We start from the raw sequence: 15,257 nt of genomic DNA on the forward strand, positions 1-15,257 counted from the left end.
GGGGGGGGGGAATAATTCAATGCATTCCTATGGGATTCGCTAGACGAATTTTCCGTTATAAGAATTTACCCGTGGAACAAATTAAATTCGTCTAGCGAGGCACCACTGTATGTCAAACACATATCTAAAAGTGTTCTCTCTCCGACCATATCTCAGCCCTGCAGTGTTTTTACTCCACACCAACGAATGTATCTCAGACAAAGCACCACTTACCTGTCTGACAGAACTCTCCCTCCCGCCCCATGGGGCATTCACACTTGGCGCCCCCTTCTGGCAGCACCAAGCAGGTGGCAGAGATGTGGCATGGATTGGGGTCACAGGGGTTCCTCTCATCAGCACAGGTTGGCCCTGAAGGAAGAGGAGAGAAAGTCTAAGTCAGCAACCATGTTGTTTTGATACAATTGTGTTTATCCTGGTATCTTACTGTTAGCTGGTTTGGGGTTTTCTCTTGGGTACAAAGATATAACATCATTTATAGAAAGCTAGCATGTGAGGGAGAAAGATTTCGGCTGTCATCCTCACCACTCGGCAACTCTGAAAGATGGTACCCTTCCCTACAGACCCTCCTGGGTGCTGAGATCAGCAGAGGAGTCCCTCATAGTAGTTCATCCACCCTCCGAGGCTCAGTGAGTGTGGCGGCCCAGGATAGGGCCTTCTCTGTGGCAGCCCCTAAGCTGTGGAACTCTCTCCCCACAGAAATGCACCTGGAACCTTTTGGAGAATGCCGAAGACACACACCTTTACCTTGCCTTTCGACACTGAGGTGCATATTTTAAGAACCGCCTTATGTTTGTGATTGTTAAGATGCTTTAAACTGTTTTTAATCTCGTGCTTTAATTGCCGCAACCTGCTCTGGGGCCTCAGGGCGGGTAAGTAACAACAACTCTGCACCCGGAAAGCTATCATGTCAAGCAGAAAGGTTCAGGTCACCCTTCCCACCACACCTTGCACAAAGGAAACGAGCGTATGAGAAGCAAAAAAGGGTCCAGACAACTGCCACACCCTGCTAGGCCAACCTGTGTAACCGTTGAGACACTCGCAGTGGAACATCTCTGCCTCTTTGACGTGGCAGAGGCCGCCGTGGTGGCAGGGGTTGGGGTGGCAGGGGTTGTTGCCACACTCGCCCACTCCGCTGCCGTACAGCACGTCGCTGCCCTTCTCCCTCAGGTCGTACATCTGGTTGTTGACGTCCAGCAGGCGGATGCAGCCCTTCAGGCCAGTTGTGACTGATGTGCGCTCTGCCACCCTGAGAGGAAAACAGAAGAACAAGGCCAAAGTTCAGGAGGGGTGGCTGGATGGGCAATGCTGGAAGAGCAGCTACAGTAAAATCCCTTGTCCAGGAGGGATATCTGGGGGAGGGACCAGGGCACATGCTATCCCTCTGGAAGGTCCAGAGTTAGTCTCTGGCATCGTATAGGGACAAAAGAATTACTAGCTCAATAGATTAAAGCCTTTTGAGGAAATAAGAGGATTAGAGATTGATAGGTGGCAGTATATTCAACTCACAAGTATATTCAATGCAGACCAAAAAAAGGGTTTTCCGAAAGAAAATTCCAAATTTGAAAAAGAAGTGATTCATAACACAAATAAATTATTGTGAAAAACATATAATCTTCTTCTGGATTGGGATCTTATGGATGAGGAAGTGAAAGAAATAATGATAAAATGGTCAAAGGATGTCAATTCGGTAATCTATCTTGTGCAATGGGGAAAATTTTGGAAAGAAACTATTAGATTTATGGCTTCATACAATATTAAAGAAAATTTTATAAAAATGCATTACCATTGGTACCTAACGCCTGTAAAGATTGCCAGAATATATAAATTAAAAACCAATCTGTGTTGGAAGTGTAATAAAGAAATAGGAACTCTAATGCACATGTGGTGGCAGTGTGAGAAAATTAAAAATTTCTGGCAATCGATACATGAAGAAATTTTAAAAATGTTGAAAAAATCGATTACCAAAAAGCCTGAGGCATATCTGTTAGGTCTGATAGATGATGAAATACCTAAAGGAAATGAAAAAGTATTTTTATATGCCAGTACAGCAGCTAGGGTAGTGATAGCAGCCCAATGGAAAGATCCAAAGGTTCCAACGAAAGAAGATTGGATTTGCAAATGAAATGAATACCTATTGATGGCAAAATTAACGGCAATAATAAGGAATCAATCGAAGCAAAATCTGAAAAATGAATGGAAATGTTACGAAGAGTATTTGGCAAAATATTGCTCAAAAGATGATATGCTTGCGTGCCTAGATTAAGAGATATGAAGGAAGGTAGAGGGAAAGTATGAGGATTAGACAAAAAGGTATAAAATGTCATAAAGAAATAGAATAGAATACGAAATGCATATTGAAATAATGCTTTAGGACAGAAGTTGATAAGGTACTGGAGAGAAGTCAGAGGGGGGGAGGGGGGGGGGCTAATTGTGTAGGATTTTGATCTTGTATGTATTGTTTGGAATAACTGATATGTTTGTTTTTGTTTAATTAATGATGCATGTTTTTAATTTATAATTTCAATGAAGTATATTTTAACATTTTTTAAAAAATTATTTTTTTAAAAAAAGAATTACTAGCTCAGTAAAGTCTACAGCAGCCTCCCCCAATCTGGTGCTCCCCAGTCCACACACCATGGAAATACAATTCCCACCAGTCTCAGCTAGTGAGGGCTGAAGGGAGTTGTAGTTCAAAACATCTGGAGGACACTAGGCTGGGAAAGCTGCCTTATACCATAGTCAGAGCACTGGCCCACCTAGCTCAGTAATGCCTGTACGGACTGGCAGTGGCACTCCAGGGTCCCAGCTCCAAACCTGGGGCCTTCTGCATGCAAAGCACCTGCTCTCCCACTAAGCAACGGCCCTTCCCTATACTGCAGGGAAAGATTAGCTGGACATTGTATACATTATATTTAGGAGGAAAATAACTATTAAGGCTCTTTTTCAGAGTGGGGCGAGTGATTTGCACTCAGAGAGGTTCAACAGTCAATCTCAGAAGCTTTTAACGATTCCCAGGGCAGCTCAACAGTCAATCCCTCTTCCCAGGGGACTCTGGGAATTGTAGCTCTGTGAGTGGAACAGGGGCCTCCTACCAGCTTTCAACATCTTCAAAGAATTACAGCTCCCAGATTTCTTTGGGCAAAGCCATCGATGCTCGAGTGGTATCCTAATGCTTTAATGTATGACCTCAGTGTCTGCTCAGGATACCCTTACTGCCAATCTCAGATGCCTATAGCCTAAAATCCTGGTCTACACATGTAGCAGAATAAGGTGGCAGAATCCTGGGTTGGTATTATGGTGAGCTGTCCTATTCATTCTCCCGGACGTGGGCTAAATCAGGGATTCCGTTTTTCAATTTCAGCTTTCAGCTGTGCATTTCTACATTGTCACTGCACCTGTTTTAACACTGACATCGTAATTTAATCTGTATTTGTTTTTGTTGCTGATGCTGTGCATCTTCTCCTTTTTTTTGCTAGCATGGAGAAGCAGATTGCGACTTGCTCTTCGCGGGTGTCATCATTCTATAATTGTTAGTTCTTCTATAAGGCATTGTTCTTAGAACGTCAGCCCTTGTTGAGTTGCTTATTTGAATCGTTTGTTCCTGCAATTCTGCCAGTTTTGATGATCCATTTTTATAACCAGCTCCATTGTTATGGAATATTGATGTATCTTCTAGGTATAAACAGTGCAGAATGAGACTCAAGAAGTGAGGTACATAAAGAAACCTGGATTGACTGATTTTGATTCCTCATCCAATTATTGGAGGGGTGGCTTTGTTTTTGTTCTTACTTTTGTTATGTATTTTGTGTTTTTTATATTGTAATTTTAAGTTGTGAACCACCCTGAGATCTACAGATGAAGGGTGGAATACAAATTTAATGAATAACAACAGCAGCACCAGCAGCAATTACTAAAATAGTATGTTGGAGAGAAGGGTTCTAAACTGCCTCTCCCTCCTGATGCACTATTTTTCTACTTGCAGGGAGTTTCTTTCTTTTTAATCAGAGCTTTCCCCCACAAAGACAAAAGTATCCAACCTCTACTTGTCATGGGGTTCTAGAACAACCCTGCAAACAAAATAGGAAGATTCTACACCCGCCCACCCCACTACTCACGCTGCTATTTGATCTTCAGGAGCTCCTCCAACAAAGAGATCTGTGTCGAGATTCAGCCCATCCGTGCCGCTGGGGCTCTCACCGTTGGCATGTGGCTCCCCGTCCACAGAGAGCATGCCATTCCTTCGATTGCGGTTGACAACCAGCTGGTGCCATCTGCCAGGCTCGACAGGCACTCTGCTGGTGATGATGCCCGTCCCAGAGCCCGTGTTGAACCTGGAAAAGAGCAAGCAGAGGAGTGGCAGGGAGAGTTTTACTTGAACCAATGCTGCTGGAGAAGGGAAGGCACGAAAGGGTGCAGAGCTTTTGAGAGAATGAGAGCGCAGAAGATAACATGGGGAATACTTTAGCAGCATTTTTGCATCCCACGCTGAATCAGGGGGCTATATTTTACCACCGACCTCTCGGAACTAACGTGGGAGTAAGTGAGACTGCCTGGGAAGAGGACTCTGCCACCTACAGAGTTCAATGTGGTGGTGGACTTTTACGGCCCACCAATTTGGGTGGCAGTGGCACAAAGACCAGAAAAGAGAAAGTGTTGTATATCCAACCAAGTTTCACTCAAGAGTAGGCTTAGCAATGGATGCAGTCCCACCCTCCACCAAGCTCAGCACCCAACGGGGTTTCAAACCACCCCCTCCCTGATCCTCAGAGTGGGGAGGGGGCATTAACCTCTTCTCTGCAGCTGATTTGCATGGATCAACTCAGGAAGGTGTGCATATGTGTTGTATGAAGTGCCCCCCCCCCCGCTGTTCAACGGCCCTCAGGGAGTTGATCTAGGACAAATGTGGCTCCTGGGTCATGAAAGGCTGGTACCCTCTACTGTACAATATACAGTAGCAGTCCCCACCGATGCTTGACACCGCCACCTGGGAAGGTGCCCAGATTAAGGAAGGACACACTTTAAGGTGTCCCAGTGCACCCTGATGGATGTTTAGATGCTCCCCAACCAGACTCTCCAAGGGTTATATGGAGAGGACCATACTGCCCCCAGGTTCCCCACACCTGCTATAGGACTGTTGCTGAGCACTCTGGGAAATGCTGGACTAGGTGGGGCTTTGCTCTGGCACAGCAGGGGCTCTTCTGATAAGTTCTATCTCTCAGCCTCCCCTCCCTTCCTGCAGCTGGCGTGGTCCCTGAGCCACAACAAAGCCCACTCACCTGAGCTCCACAAAGCCGTTAACCAGCGCCAGGGAGATGAAATCCTTGCCGCGGTTCTGCCCGTTGTACAAGAGCAGCCCACTGAGGTCGGAAGCCCGGAACTCCATGGCAATGCGCACGGTGTGGTATGCCTTCATCATTTTGAAGGCCAGGTAGGATTTTCCTCCAAAACTGGGGATGAAATACCTGATCGCTGTGGACGGCAGGCAGAGATGGAAGAGTGTAAAAGGTGAAGCGTTTTTTATTATTTAAAAAAGTAAGGAGAATGGGAGAAAAGAAACAGTGCAAAAACGTTATTATATATCTGGAGACTTTGATTTCTGAGATAGAAAAGTATCCCATTTCAATTCAAGCAAGGGCGCTGCAATGATCTGCAACTGACAAGGCTATAGTAAATGCCCTTGAGACTTGCAGATTCAGTTGCCTTGCTGTGCTGAGACAAAAGACATTTTCAAAATGCTGGCCTGCTCCCTGGGCAAACAGAGGTATGAGGCTTATTCTCTGTTACTTCTCACTAGCTTTGGGCAGTCAATTTTTTTTTCCAAACCTGGTACCACTCTTTTTCTTTCTTTTTTTCTTTTTGCATAATCACATACTGCAGGCAGCCATACCTGCTAGGCTATTTTAAAAGGGCTCTGCTGTGTGTCCACCCCCTACAAACACAGTACACCCTCGCCCAGACACTTACATTTTTCACAAACTGCCCCTCCTTTTCCAGCCGGGCAACTGCAGGTGAATTCCCGCCCATCATCCTCACAGGTGCCGCCATGCAGGCAGGGGTGAGAATCGCAGGGCCGTGCCGGCTTCTTTGGGGTTGGGGTCAGGCGCATGGGCTTCTTCCTGGCAGTGGTGGCTGGTGCGGTGGTGACTGGTCTCTTGGTGGTGACTGCCCCGGTTGCTTTTCCATTGGACCTCCCTGGGTACAGGGCCCGGGGAACAGCGGTGGTGGTGAAGTGGCGGGTGGTGGCGGCAGCCGGTGCCATGGTGCTGGCCGTGGTGGTGGTGGTAGTGGTGGTGAAAAGCTGGGGGATCCAGTCTAGGGAAAGCCAATAAAGGAGAAGTGAGTTTGGGGGGCACTGCTCAAAGAGGTCCCTTTCTTTTGGGGAAAGGCTGTGGCTCAGTGGTAGAGCACTTGCTTTGAATGCAGAAGGTCCCAGGTTCAATCCCTGGCATCTCCATGTAGGGCTGGGAGAGATCCCTGTCTGAACTCCAGGGGAGACAGTACCAAGTCAGCGCAGGCAATACTGAGTTGAAGGGAGCAATGGCCTGACTCAGTATAAGATTGCTTTCTATGTTGCTATACATTGCTAGCACCAAGCTTTCGGAGACCTCCAGGAAAGGAAACATGAATGATCGCAACTTGGACGAGGAAAAGCAAAAATTCTCTTTTGCTGACTTTGATTCTTTTTTTTTGGGGGGGGGGCGCATCAGGCTGTTTTGCCAACCCTTGTCGCCACACCTGGGCCTGAGCATTCATGCTCCAAAAACGCATCTTGCAATCTGCAGGTATCACCACACCTGAAACACTCCCAGCTCCCAGATTGCAAAGGGTGCTTTTTACATATCAAGCACTTCTTTCTGAATTAAGAGAGCCCATCAATTGCAATGTGAACATTGTCCCTCTGCGCTTTTGCTGGGGACACAGCAGAGGATCAAAAGTGCGGGGGAGATCTCATGCTCATTAACTGTTGTACAGCTCCCGTCTTTCCAAAAGGAACCAAGGAGGGCATTGAGGCTGGAAAAAAGCAGATCTCACCCCCCCCATCACCCCCACAGGGGAGTCCAGATGAATCTCTGCAGCTCACACCTCAACAGCACAGAAACTTACCTGTGTTTCAAAACGAAAGTGGAAAGGAAGGGGGGGGGGACAATGTGCCAGTGGGCACTTTTTGATAGGCTCCGGGCATGAAAGCAGCCAAGTGGAGAAATCTTTTGAAAGGGAAAAGAAGTGAGACCCAGGCAGAGAGGGAAGGAAAAGGCAGGAGAGGGGGAATGCAGATGAGGAGTGGCCTGGGGGAGGCACTCACCAAAGTCCATGAATTTGATGTTCTCCTGCTGTGGCCTTTTCACGAGGATGGTTTTCTTCTTGGAGGCTTTGATCTGCTTCAGAAGGGCCCTCTGGATGTCGGCAGCTGTGTAGGTGGTGGCTGCAAGGACCCAGGAAAGGGAAGGAGGGAGAATGAGGCATTGGAAGGTTTGAAACACGCTTTTCACGCCACCCTTGGAAACCATCCCCTTTCATTTCCCCCCAACTCCCAAGGAAAAGAGTTCGGAGGGCCAGCGCGCAGTCAGTTTCAGCCACAGACCTCCCCTGTTGGTCCTTGCTGCAGGGCAAAAGGCACATCTTAGGAGGAGGGATTTTTTGCCCTCTGGCTCATATGTGCTTTGAGCTTACAAACTGCCTTCTTGTAAGCAAGAGCCTCCCTTTCTCTCTGTCTGGTTAAATACAGGGCTGTGTTTGGACTGTGTGTGTTATTATTATTTCATTCATTCTTTTTAAATGGACATTCTGCACCATGTTAATCCTACAGGTAAGAGACAGAGGGTTGCATCCAAAGCTAGTCCTACCCAGAGTAGACCCACTGAAGTATGACTAACATGTCCATTAATTTCAATAGGTTTACTCTGAGCAGAACCTAGCTAGAGACAAGCCAGAATTTTGCCCTAACTGGAATCATGTTTGGAACACAAGTATGAAATCATTTCCATGGCCTAAGGCAAATTTATGCTTGTTAAGCCACCCTTCTGGCATCTGAGGCTTTGCCAGGCACCACTCACACATTTTCAAGTGTATCTTCACAATCATAAGGCCTAGAAACCTGCTATTATTTTTTAAAAATGGAAGTTCGGGGGTATGATGACATCATATGCTAAGATGATGGAATAATCCATCTGCTCTGACCTTCCACCTCCCTTCTTAGCAATTTTAAGAGTCTCAAAGCTTGGGGACATCCTAATAATTACTGGCAAATCAAGGGTTCTGCTCTCCTCCTCTCAAGAAGTAAAAGAAAAATAGCTGAGCAGTTACTTTAATCTCAAGGACAGTACTGGAAACTCAGCCACAACAGATTAAGAAATGGACCCTACTATGGCCTGGAAATCTGTGCACTTTTCCAAACAGGATTATAAGCTCTTTCAAGGCAGTTTAAAGCAATTTTGAAAGGATCTTAAAGAGCATTAGAACACGGCATTCACAGATTTTAAAAGTGAAATTAAGATGGAACTTAAAGGATCTACTTGCAAAACTTAGATTTGTCAGCCGCAGCCAGTGAAGCGTTGGAACTCAGAATGAGACATAAATCTGCCATTAAGAAATTAATCAAAACTACAACAAATCTCCAATCACACACAGAATCACGGGAGGTTTAAAGCAGGAGCGGCAATTTTAGATGGGGGGGGGGGTGCTGAACAGGTTGAGGGGACTGAAGGTCTGAAAAGAAAGCATTTTCATTGAATGGCTTAACAAGCAATTTCCAGCCTTAAAAGTACTCCTGAGTGATGTGGAAAGAGTGCATAGAGCCATCACTCCTCAGCTGCCTGCAGGGCAACGACCGAGAAACTTCATAGCCAAAGTGGTGTGATTTTATTTAAAGGACTAAATCATGAAAGCAGCCTGAGATTCCTTGGATCTATCTGTATAGGGACAAAAAGTCTCAATCTTCAATTATTTGTGTGCTGAAACGCTACTGAAAAGAAGAGGTTTTTTTGAAAAAAAAATACACGACTTTGCTCTGTGGCTCTAGGATACAATACAAATGGGGCTACTCATTTAAACTAATTGGACTCAAAAATAATAATGCCGATGTCAGGCAAATGCTGGGGAAATTAGAATTCCAAGAAGAAGAGGAAGAACAAGCACATGAGGATCTAAACAACTGGCAATGTAAATAAAAGAAAAACAGTATAAAAATCCTATGGGAAAGCAAATACAATGAATGGAACACTTGAATGGAATTTTATTTTCATAATTTAGTCCTAGAATATAGTTTGGAACCTTCATTTAATAGCTGTGCAGGAGATGGTAAGAAATAATACCTGGGTGACCTGTTAATTTGCTATGTATTAAGTTGTTTGTTTGATATTTAGGAAGAAGAAGAAGAAGAAGAAGAAGAAGAAGAAGAAGAAGAAGAAGAAGAAGAAGAAGAAGAGTAGTAGTTTGGATTTGATATCCCGCTTTATCACTACCCTAAGGAGTCTCAAAGCGGCTAACAATCTCCTTTCCCTTCCTCCCCCACAACAGACACTCTGTGAGGTGGGTGGGGCTGAGAGACTTCAGAGAGAAGTGTGACTAGCCCAAGATCACCGAGTAGCTGCATGTGGAGGAGCGGAGACACCAGCCCGGTTCCCCAGATTAAGAGTCTACCGCTCCTAACCACTACACCACACTGGCTCTCAGTTTAGAGGAGTAGAAGTTGTGTTCAACTCATTCCCTAATCCATACACCTTTTCTATGGATTCACCATTTGAATCCATATGGTGTCTCTACCAAGGAGACTCTATGAAGGGTAGTTGCTTCTTAATGGTTAAGCTGCAGTGTTGTATTTGGCTGGAAGGGAGCAGGAGGGAAATGGAACAGAAGAACAAGGATGAATGTCAGTGCTATAATATCTCAACCAAAGGAAAATATGATTGTCTTGCTTTTAAAATACCATCATGAGTGTAAAAATTTGTTCCTGGACTGTTAATGATTTAGGTAATCCAATAAATAGAAGGAGGGTATGGAGGGCATTAAAGCAAAAATTTTGTTTTGGTGCATGAAACACATACTGTATTAAAAATCAGCTGGAATCCAAAGCACTTATAAAGCACTTATCTAAAAGGTCTTAGGTGTGTGTGTGTGTGTGTGTGTGTGTACACGCACGCACGCACACACACACAAATGGGAAGTGGTGTCTGGTGGAACTCTATACCTGACACCACTTCCCATGTCTGTGTTTTCCCCACCACTTCCCATGTTTTGTCTGTGTTCTCACAGAATCAGGGCATGCACCTGTTGGATCAGCCCAGTGAAAGTGATCCCTGTTCTGCCCTGTGGAACGCCCTCCCATCAGATGTCAAGGAAATAAACAACTATCTGACTTTTAGAAGACATCTGAAGGCAGCCCTGTTTAGGGAATTTTTGAATGTTTGATGTTTTATCGTGTTTTTAATATTCTGTTGGGAGCTGCCTAGAGTGGCTGGGGTATAAACAATAAATTATTATTATTATCCAGCAGAAATGAAGTGTGGCACTCACTTGGGTCAAAATGAGACTCAACAATGACACGCACGGCGTTGCTCTGGCCCAGGTCTCGTACCCGGATGCTCTTGAAATCCTTCTTGACGTCAGAGTTGCGGAAAAGTTCGTCCAGCTAAAGGTCCAGCAAGTGGGGGAATGAGAAAGTAAAATGAAAGCAAGAAAGGTTTAGGGAAAGGTACTTGTGGTACCATTTCACATAACTTCTATCTTTTAGTAAATATGTAACACAAGTACATTAATGGTTTAGAATGTTCTAAAGTTCTGTAAAATATACTGTAATCTCATCTGTTTCTGATGCTCAGGTTATGAACCACCCATGTGCCACCAGAGAGAAGTATCAGCAGGCTTGGTGAAGCCCTGACATTTGTGAAAGAAAAATATTTAGAAACATTTGCAAAGGGACCATTCAGGTAGACTGAGCATGTTCAACAGCTGCAGCACGTTGGGAAAGGGAATGCAAAACCAGAGGGATGGGGGATAGGAGGAAGATCTCAATGGAGTATCTGGAATCCTGAACAAAGACCATCCGCATGGTAACATTTTGTTGCAGGTCTCATTGGTTGTTCGTTTAGGGCATGGGTCAGCAAACTTTTTCAGCAGGGAGCCGGTCCACTGTCTCTCAGACCTTGTGGGGGGCCAGACTATATTTTGAAAAAAACAATAATGCCCCACAAATAACCCAGAGATGCAATTTAAATAAAACCACACATTCTACTCATGTAAAAACACACTGATTCCCAGACCATCCACGGGCCAGATTGAGAAGGCGATTGGGCTGGATCCGGCCCCCGGGCCTTAGTTTGCCTACCCATGGTTTAGGGTTCACTGAAAGAGAGGGAGACAACCTCAAGAGAGAGAAATCCACAAGTGTGGAGGCTACCACTGAAGAGGCCTGTCCCTAATGCATGCCAAATCCTAAGGTTCTGGGGCTGATTGTTAGGGCTGGAGCATATTCCTATTCCTATTCACTTGTGCTCACCGCACTTTCGATGCTCCTGGCGGTCTCTCCAAAGAGCTCTGATTTGGGGTCAGCCATCTCTGGTGTGTAGAAAAGCTCTTGGCCTTCCACCTCTTCCAAGATGAGAACCCCCTGGAACACTTTTGTTGCTGCAGGAAGGGGTGGGAAGTCAGAGGAGGAGACACAAATCTGTTAGCTCAACAGAGAAGCGAACAGCATTAATGAACAACAGCAGCAGCAACAACAACAACAACAGAGTATTCACAGCAAAGCAACCATAAAGAGTGTTCAGTCCCTTGGCGGGGAGGGGAAGCGAGAAGATGGCAGTATATGGGTAGTGCCAGAGTCTGGGGTTAGTCTGGATGGGTTGGGGGTGGGGGTGTTCAGCGCTATGGAGGTTAGTATTTTGAGAATGCTGGGTCAATAAGGCGAAGGCTCCAAGTGTTTTAGAATCGGCAGAGTTTACCATACAGGTTCCTCCAAGCTCCACCCTGGATGGTGGCTGTCCTGGACTGGCTGAGTAATAAGAGAACAAGACGGTTAGCTGGAAGAAGGAATACATGTCACATAACAAAGGCTGGGGGAGTGCGGGGCTCACATGCATAAAAGGTAGGCTTCTGGGAAACTCCCAAAGGGACGGAGAGAAAGGAAAGAGGAGGTAGAAACAGCTGCCGCATGGTATTCTCTAAGAAACCACAGGAGCAAGGACCGAAGGGATCCGGGAAAGGACAAGGGTGAAAGTGAGTGGCTACGGTCAGGTAAGGGTAAGGTTTAGCGGCAGCATGAGAGTACAGCCATAAACCTTTGTTTTAAAAACGTTACAAATTGAGGGTTGTCTCCAATGCTAGTTCTACTTTTAAGATTCATTTAAGATAATGGATATAACTAACTTAGGTGCATTGGTTTAAGTGGGTCTACTCTGAAAAGGGCGTGGTTGGATACAAACCTATTCAATTATGTCTGTTGCAGAAATGTGACGCCCCATTTGCAAACACCATCATTTTGTTATACATACAGATTATTTCTGACACATTAACATAGCAAAACACCTTTTAAAGCAGAAGAGAATTTGAGTACTCTGTATCCTTAATACACAAATGAAGGAGAAAAAGGAGACACATGTGACATGTGATGAAAGCATTTTACCAGCCTAATCCTCAATATGACTTAGTGGGATTCCTATGTTTGATATCATCTCAGTCCAGTTATATGTGGTCAGCATCCTATTTCTTTCACAATATTGGGGAGAGGGGTGTATTGATAATGATGCCTCCTTGCCCTTCTGACTTCTTGTGCATGTTGAATTATGAATATATTAATTTTAAACAAGTCTTGATGGAAGACACTTATTTTCCCAGTTTTACGGATACAACTTCCTTTTTTTATTTTCTACCACATTTCTACTACATTTTCAAAAAGACAAAAGTAAAGATTGTTTTTCGGAAAAAGCTGTCAATGCTGGGGACATAATTTAATTTCTCAAAAAGAGAGGTGGTGGGGATTTTAAAGGTTTTACCCAGCTTAGTCCTGCTTAGAGTAGACCCACCGATTCATGTCCTTTAATTTCAGCGGGTCGACTCTGAGCAGGAGTAGCATTGGATACAAACCTAAATATCTGGCTATTTGCTATGCTTTTCTATTCTGACAGTTATAATGAAAGAGAAAAAGGGATGTTGACATTTGCCTCAATAGCAATAGGGACTAGAAACGTATACATCAGTCCTCAAATAAGGCCATGCAGTTTTGCAGCTTTAGCTGGTCTATCCAAATGCATTATTTGGTTACATCTGTTCTTAAATTTGTGTTAGATGTTCTGCTGGGTTTTTGGTTTTTTTTTTACATGTTTTGAAATGCTCCAACGTGGTTTTGTTTTGTTTTCAATTGAGATTTGTATTAGGCTCCTTTGGGAGGAAGGGCACTTCAGTAAATATAAAGCCACTTCATGTGTCCACAGGGAAATCAGGACACTCACACCTGGGAAACATTCCGATTATGAAGCTTAATCCACACAGCTCAGTGGTAGCTGAGCAAAAAGTGTCCTGCCTGCTGAAGTCTTAGATTCAATCTCTGCTCAAGCTCCAGAGGCGTCAGGCATCTCTGCTTCTATTTCAGCAAAAACAGCCAAGAATCTTTAAGGTGCCACGAGACATTTTGCTGTAATTGCTACTTAAATGCTGCTGAGGAGCAGTGCTGGACTCAAGAAGCCTCTTAGGCAGATTGGTCTAGTTTGGGTATCAGGCAGAGTCAAATCTACTCAGCCCATTGGGTTGCTGTTGGCTGCCCTGTCTTCATTTCCTCTGCAGTCTCTAGGAGGATCTGAAGCAACCTTCTTCCTCAGACGCATTGATGTTTCCATGGTCTTCAAAAGACCGCCTGCTCAACCCCAACCCCAGGAAAAACAGGCAATGAGCAGCATCACAATGGGCATGGTCAGGACTGCATTCTTTCAAAAGAATGGGGAAATACAAGCAACTAGACCAGCCTCCTAGAAGCCATCAGTGGGACGTCTGTAGCTGTCAGTCCTGCAAAGTTTAGTGCTACAAGAGAAGCAGAATTTCCCCCCTCTATCCACTTCCTCCATAATTTTATAAATTACTAGTTGGCCCTGCCACACGTTGCTGTGGCTCAGTCTGTTAAATGGAGCCTCAGAGTCCCCCTTCAGATTCCCCTGACCTTCAGGGTCCCCCTGTTTTACGAGTGTTCTGTTTCACAGGCGCATCCCTGTGATTCCCCCCAGCCTGTCCTGACCCATGACCTATCCCGTCCCCTCCTCCCCCCATTCCCCACTCAGGCGAGCCCCCCACCCATAGCTGCCAAGTTATCCCTTATTTTAAGGGATTTTCCCTCATGCTGAATAGGCTTCCTCGCGAGAAAAGGGAAAACTTGGCAGCTATGCCCCCACCCCCATTCGGCCCAATCTGGAAAGCTGAGACGAGATGCTATGGAGATGGAAGTTTTCCTAGGTGCAGTACCAGTGTAGCCGTCACTAGAGGGTGCTGTTTTGCAACCTCTCCTGTGCTCCCAGCAGGCACTGTTCTGGAACACGGGGTTTTGGGGGTTTTACGTGGCCTAGGTGTGACATCTGTCTATGCAAACGGTTTTTGCTTCCTCTCGTATTTGCATGTGACGTTGTGTCAAAAATTGAACGCAATCGGTCAAGTGGTTTCGCAGAAACGTGGAGACAAACAAACATGCCCCTTTTACATTTTTATATATATAGAATGCCGCCTTTTAATCTCACATTTTCTCTAAACTAAAAAGCCCCAGATGGTGTAATCTTTCTTTGTAGGGAAGTTGCCCCACCCCCTTGATCATTTTGGTGGCTCTTTTCCAAACCTTTTCCAGCTCTACCATATCCTTTTTGAAGTGTGGTGACCAGAATGGTACACAATATTCCAAATGCCGTCGCACCAAAGATTAGTATAACAGCATTATAAATGGTTACAAAATCAGCTCCTTCCCTAACGATCCCTTTACACCATTGCCAGACTTTCAGGAGCCTTTGAACCCAGGCATTCCAGCCACCATTCTGGACTCTCCCCCTTCTGCTGCCTTGGCCCTCAAACCCCTCATTGTTATCCCCAAGGCCACAACAGCAGAGCGGACAAAGAGCCAGAAAGGAGCTTCAGGGCAGCTGGCAAAGTGGTCCTCCAGATGTTGATGAGCTACAACTCACCTCAACCCCAAGCAAACTAGGCCAGGAGGATTTGGGCTGATCAGAAATGGGAGTCCAGCAATGTCTGGAGGGCCGCGGCTTCCCCATCCCTGGTCCAAGGGAATGTTG

The 15,257-nt window shown here is 45.3% G+C and overlaps 1 protein-coding gene and 1 non-coding gene across 2 annotated transcripts in view; one reads left to right on the forward strand and one right to left on the reverse strand.

The window, feature by feature from the left end:
• The window catches only part of AGRN (agrin), a 235,017-nt gene that overhangs the window by 21,340 nt on the left and 198,420 nt on the right, over positions 1-15,257 (reverse strand). Inside the window, exons 20-27 of the mRNA XM_035118024.2 lie at positions 11,495-11,622; positions 10,513-10,627; positions 7,304-7,423; positions 5,965-6,312; positions 5,277-5,469; positions 4,116-4,331; positions 1,017-1,246; positions 214-348 (exon numbers count right to left, since the gene is read on the reverse strand). Of these exons, the coding sequence (XP_034973915.2) occupies positions 214-348; positions 1,017-1,246; positions 4,116-4,331; positions 5,277-5,469; positions 5,965-6,312; positions 7,304-7,423; positions 10,513-10,627; positions 11,495-11,622 (1,485 nt within the window). The remainder of the gene's footprint in view (positions 1-213; positions 349-1,016; positions 1,247-4,115; positions 4,332-5,276; positions 5,470-5,964; positions 6,313-7,303; positions 7,424-10,512; positions 10,628-11,494; positions 11,623-15,257) is intronic.
• TRNAS-UGA (transfer RNA serine (anticodon UGA)) lies at positions 6,386-6,454 on the forward strand. Its single transcript has one exon. It is a non-coding gene; the product is annotated as a tRNA-Ser (tRNA).

This window comes from Zootoca vivipara, chromosome 6, assembly GCF_963506605.1.
Source record: "Zootoca vivipara chromosome 6, rZooViv1.1, whole genome shotgun sequence".
Lineage (NCBI taxonomy): Eukaryota > Metazoa > Chordata > Lepidosauria > Squamata > Lacertidae > Zootoca > Zootoca vivipara.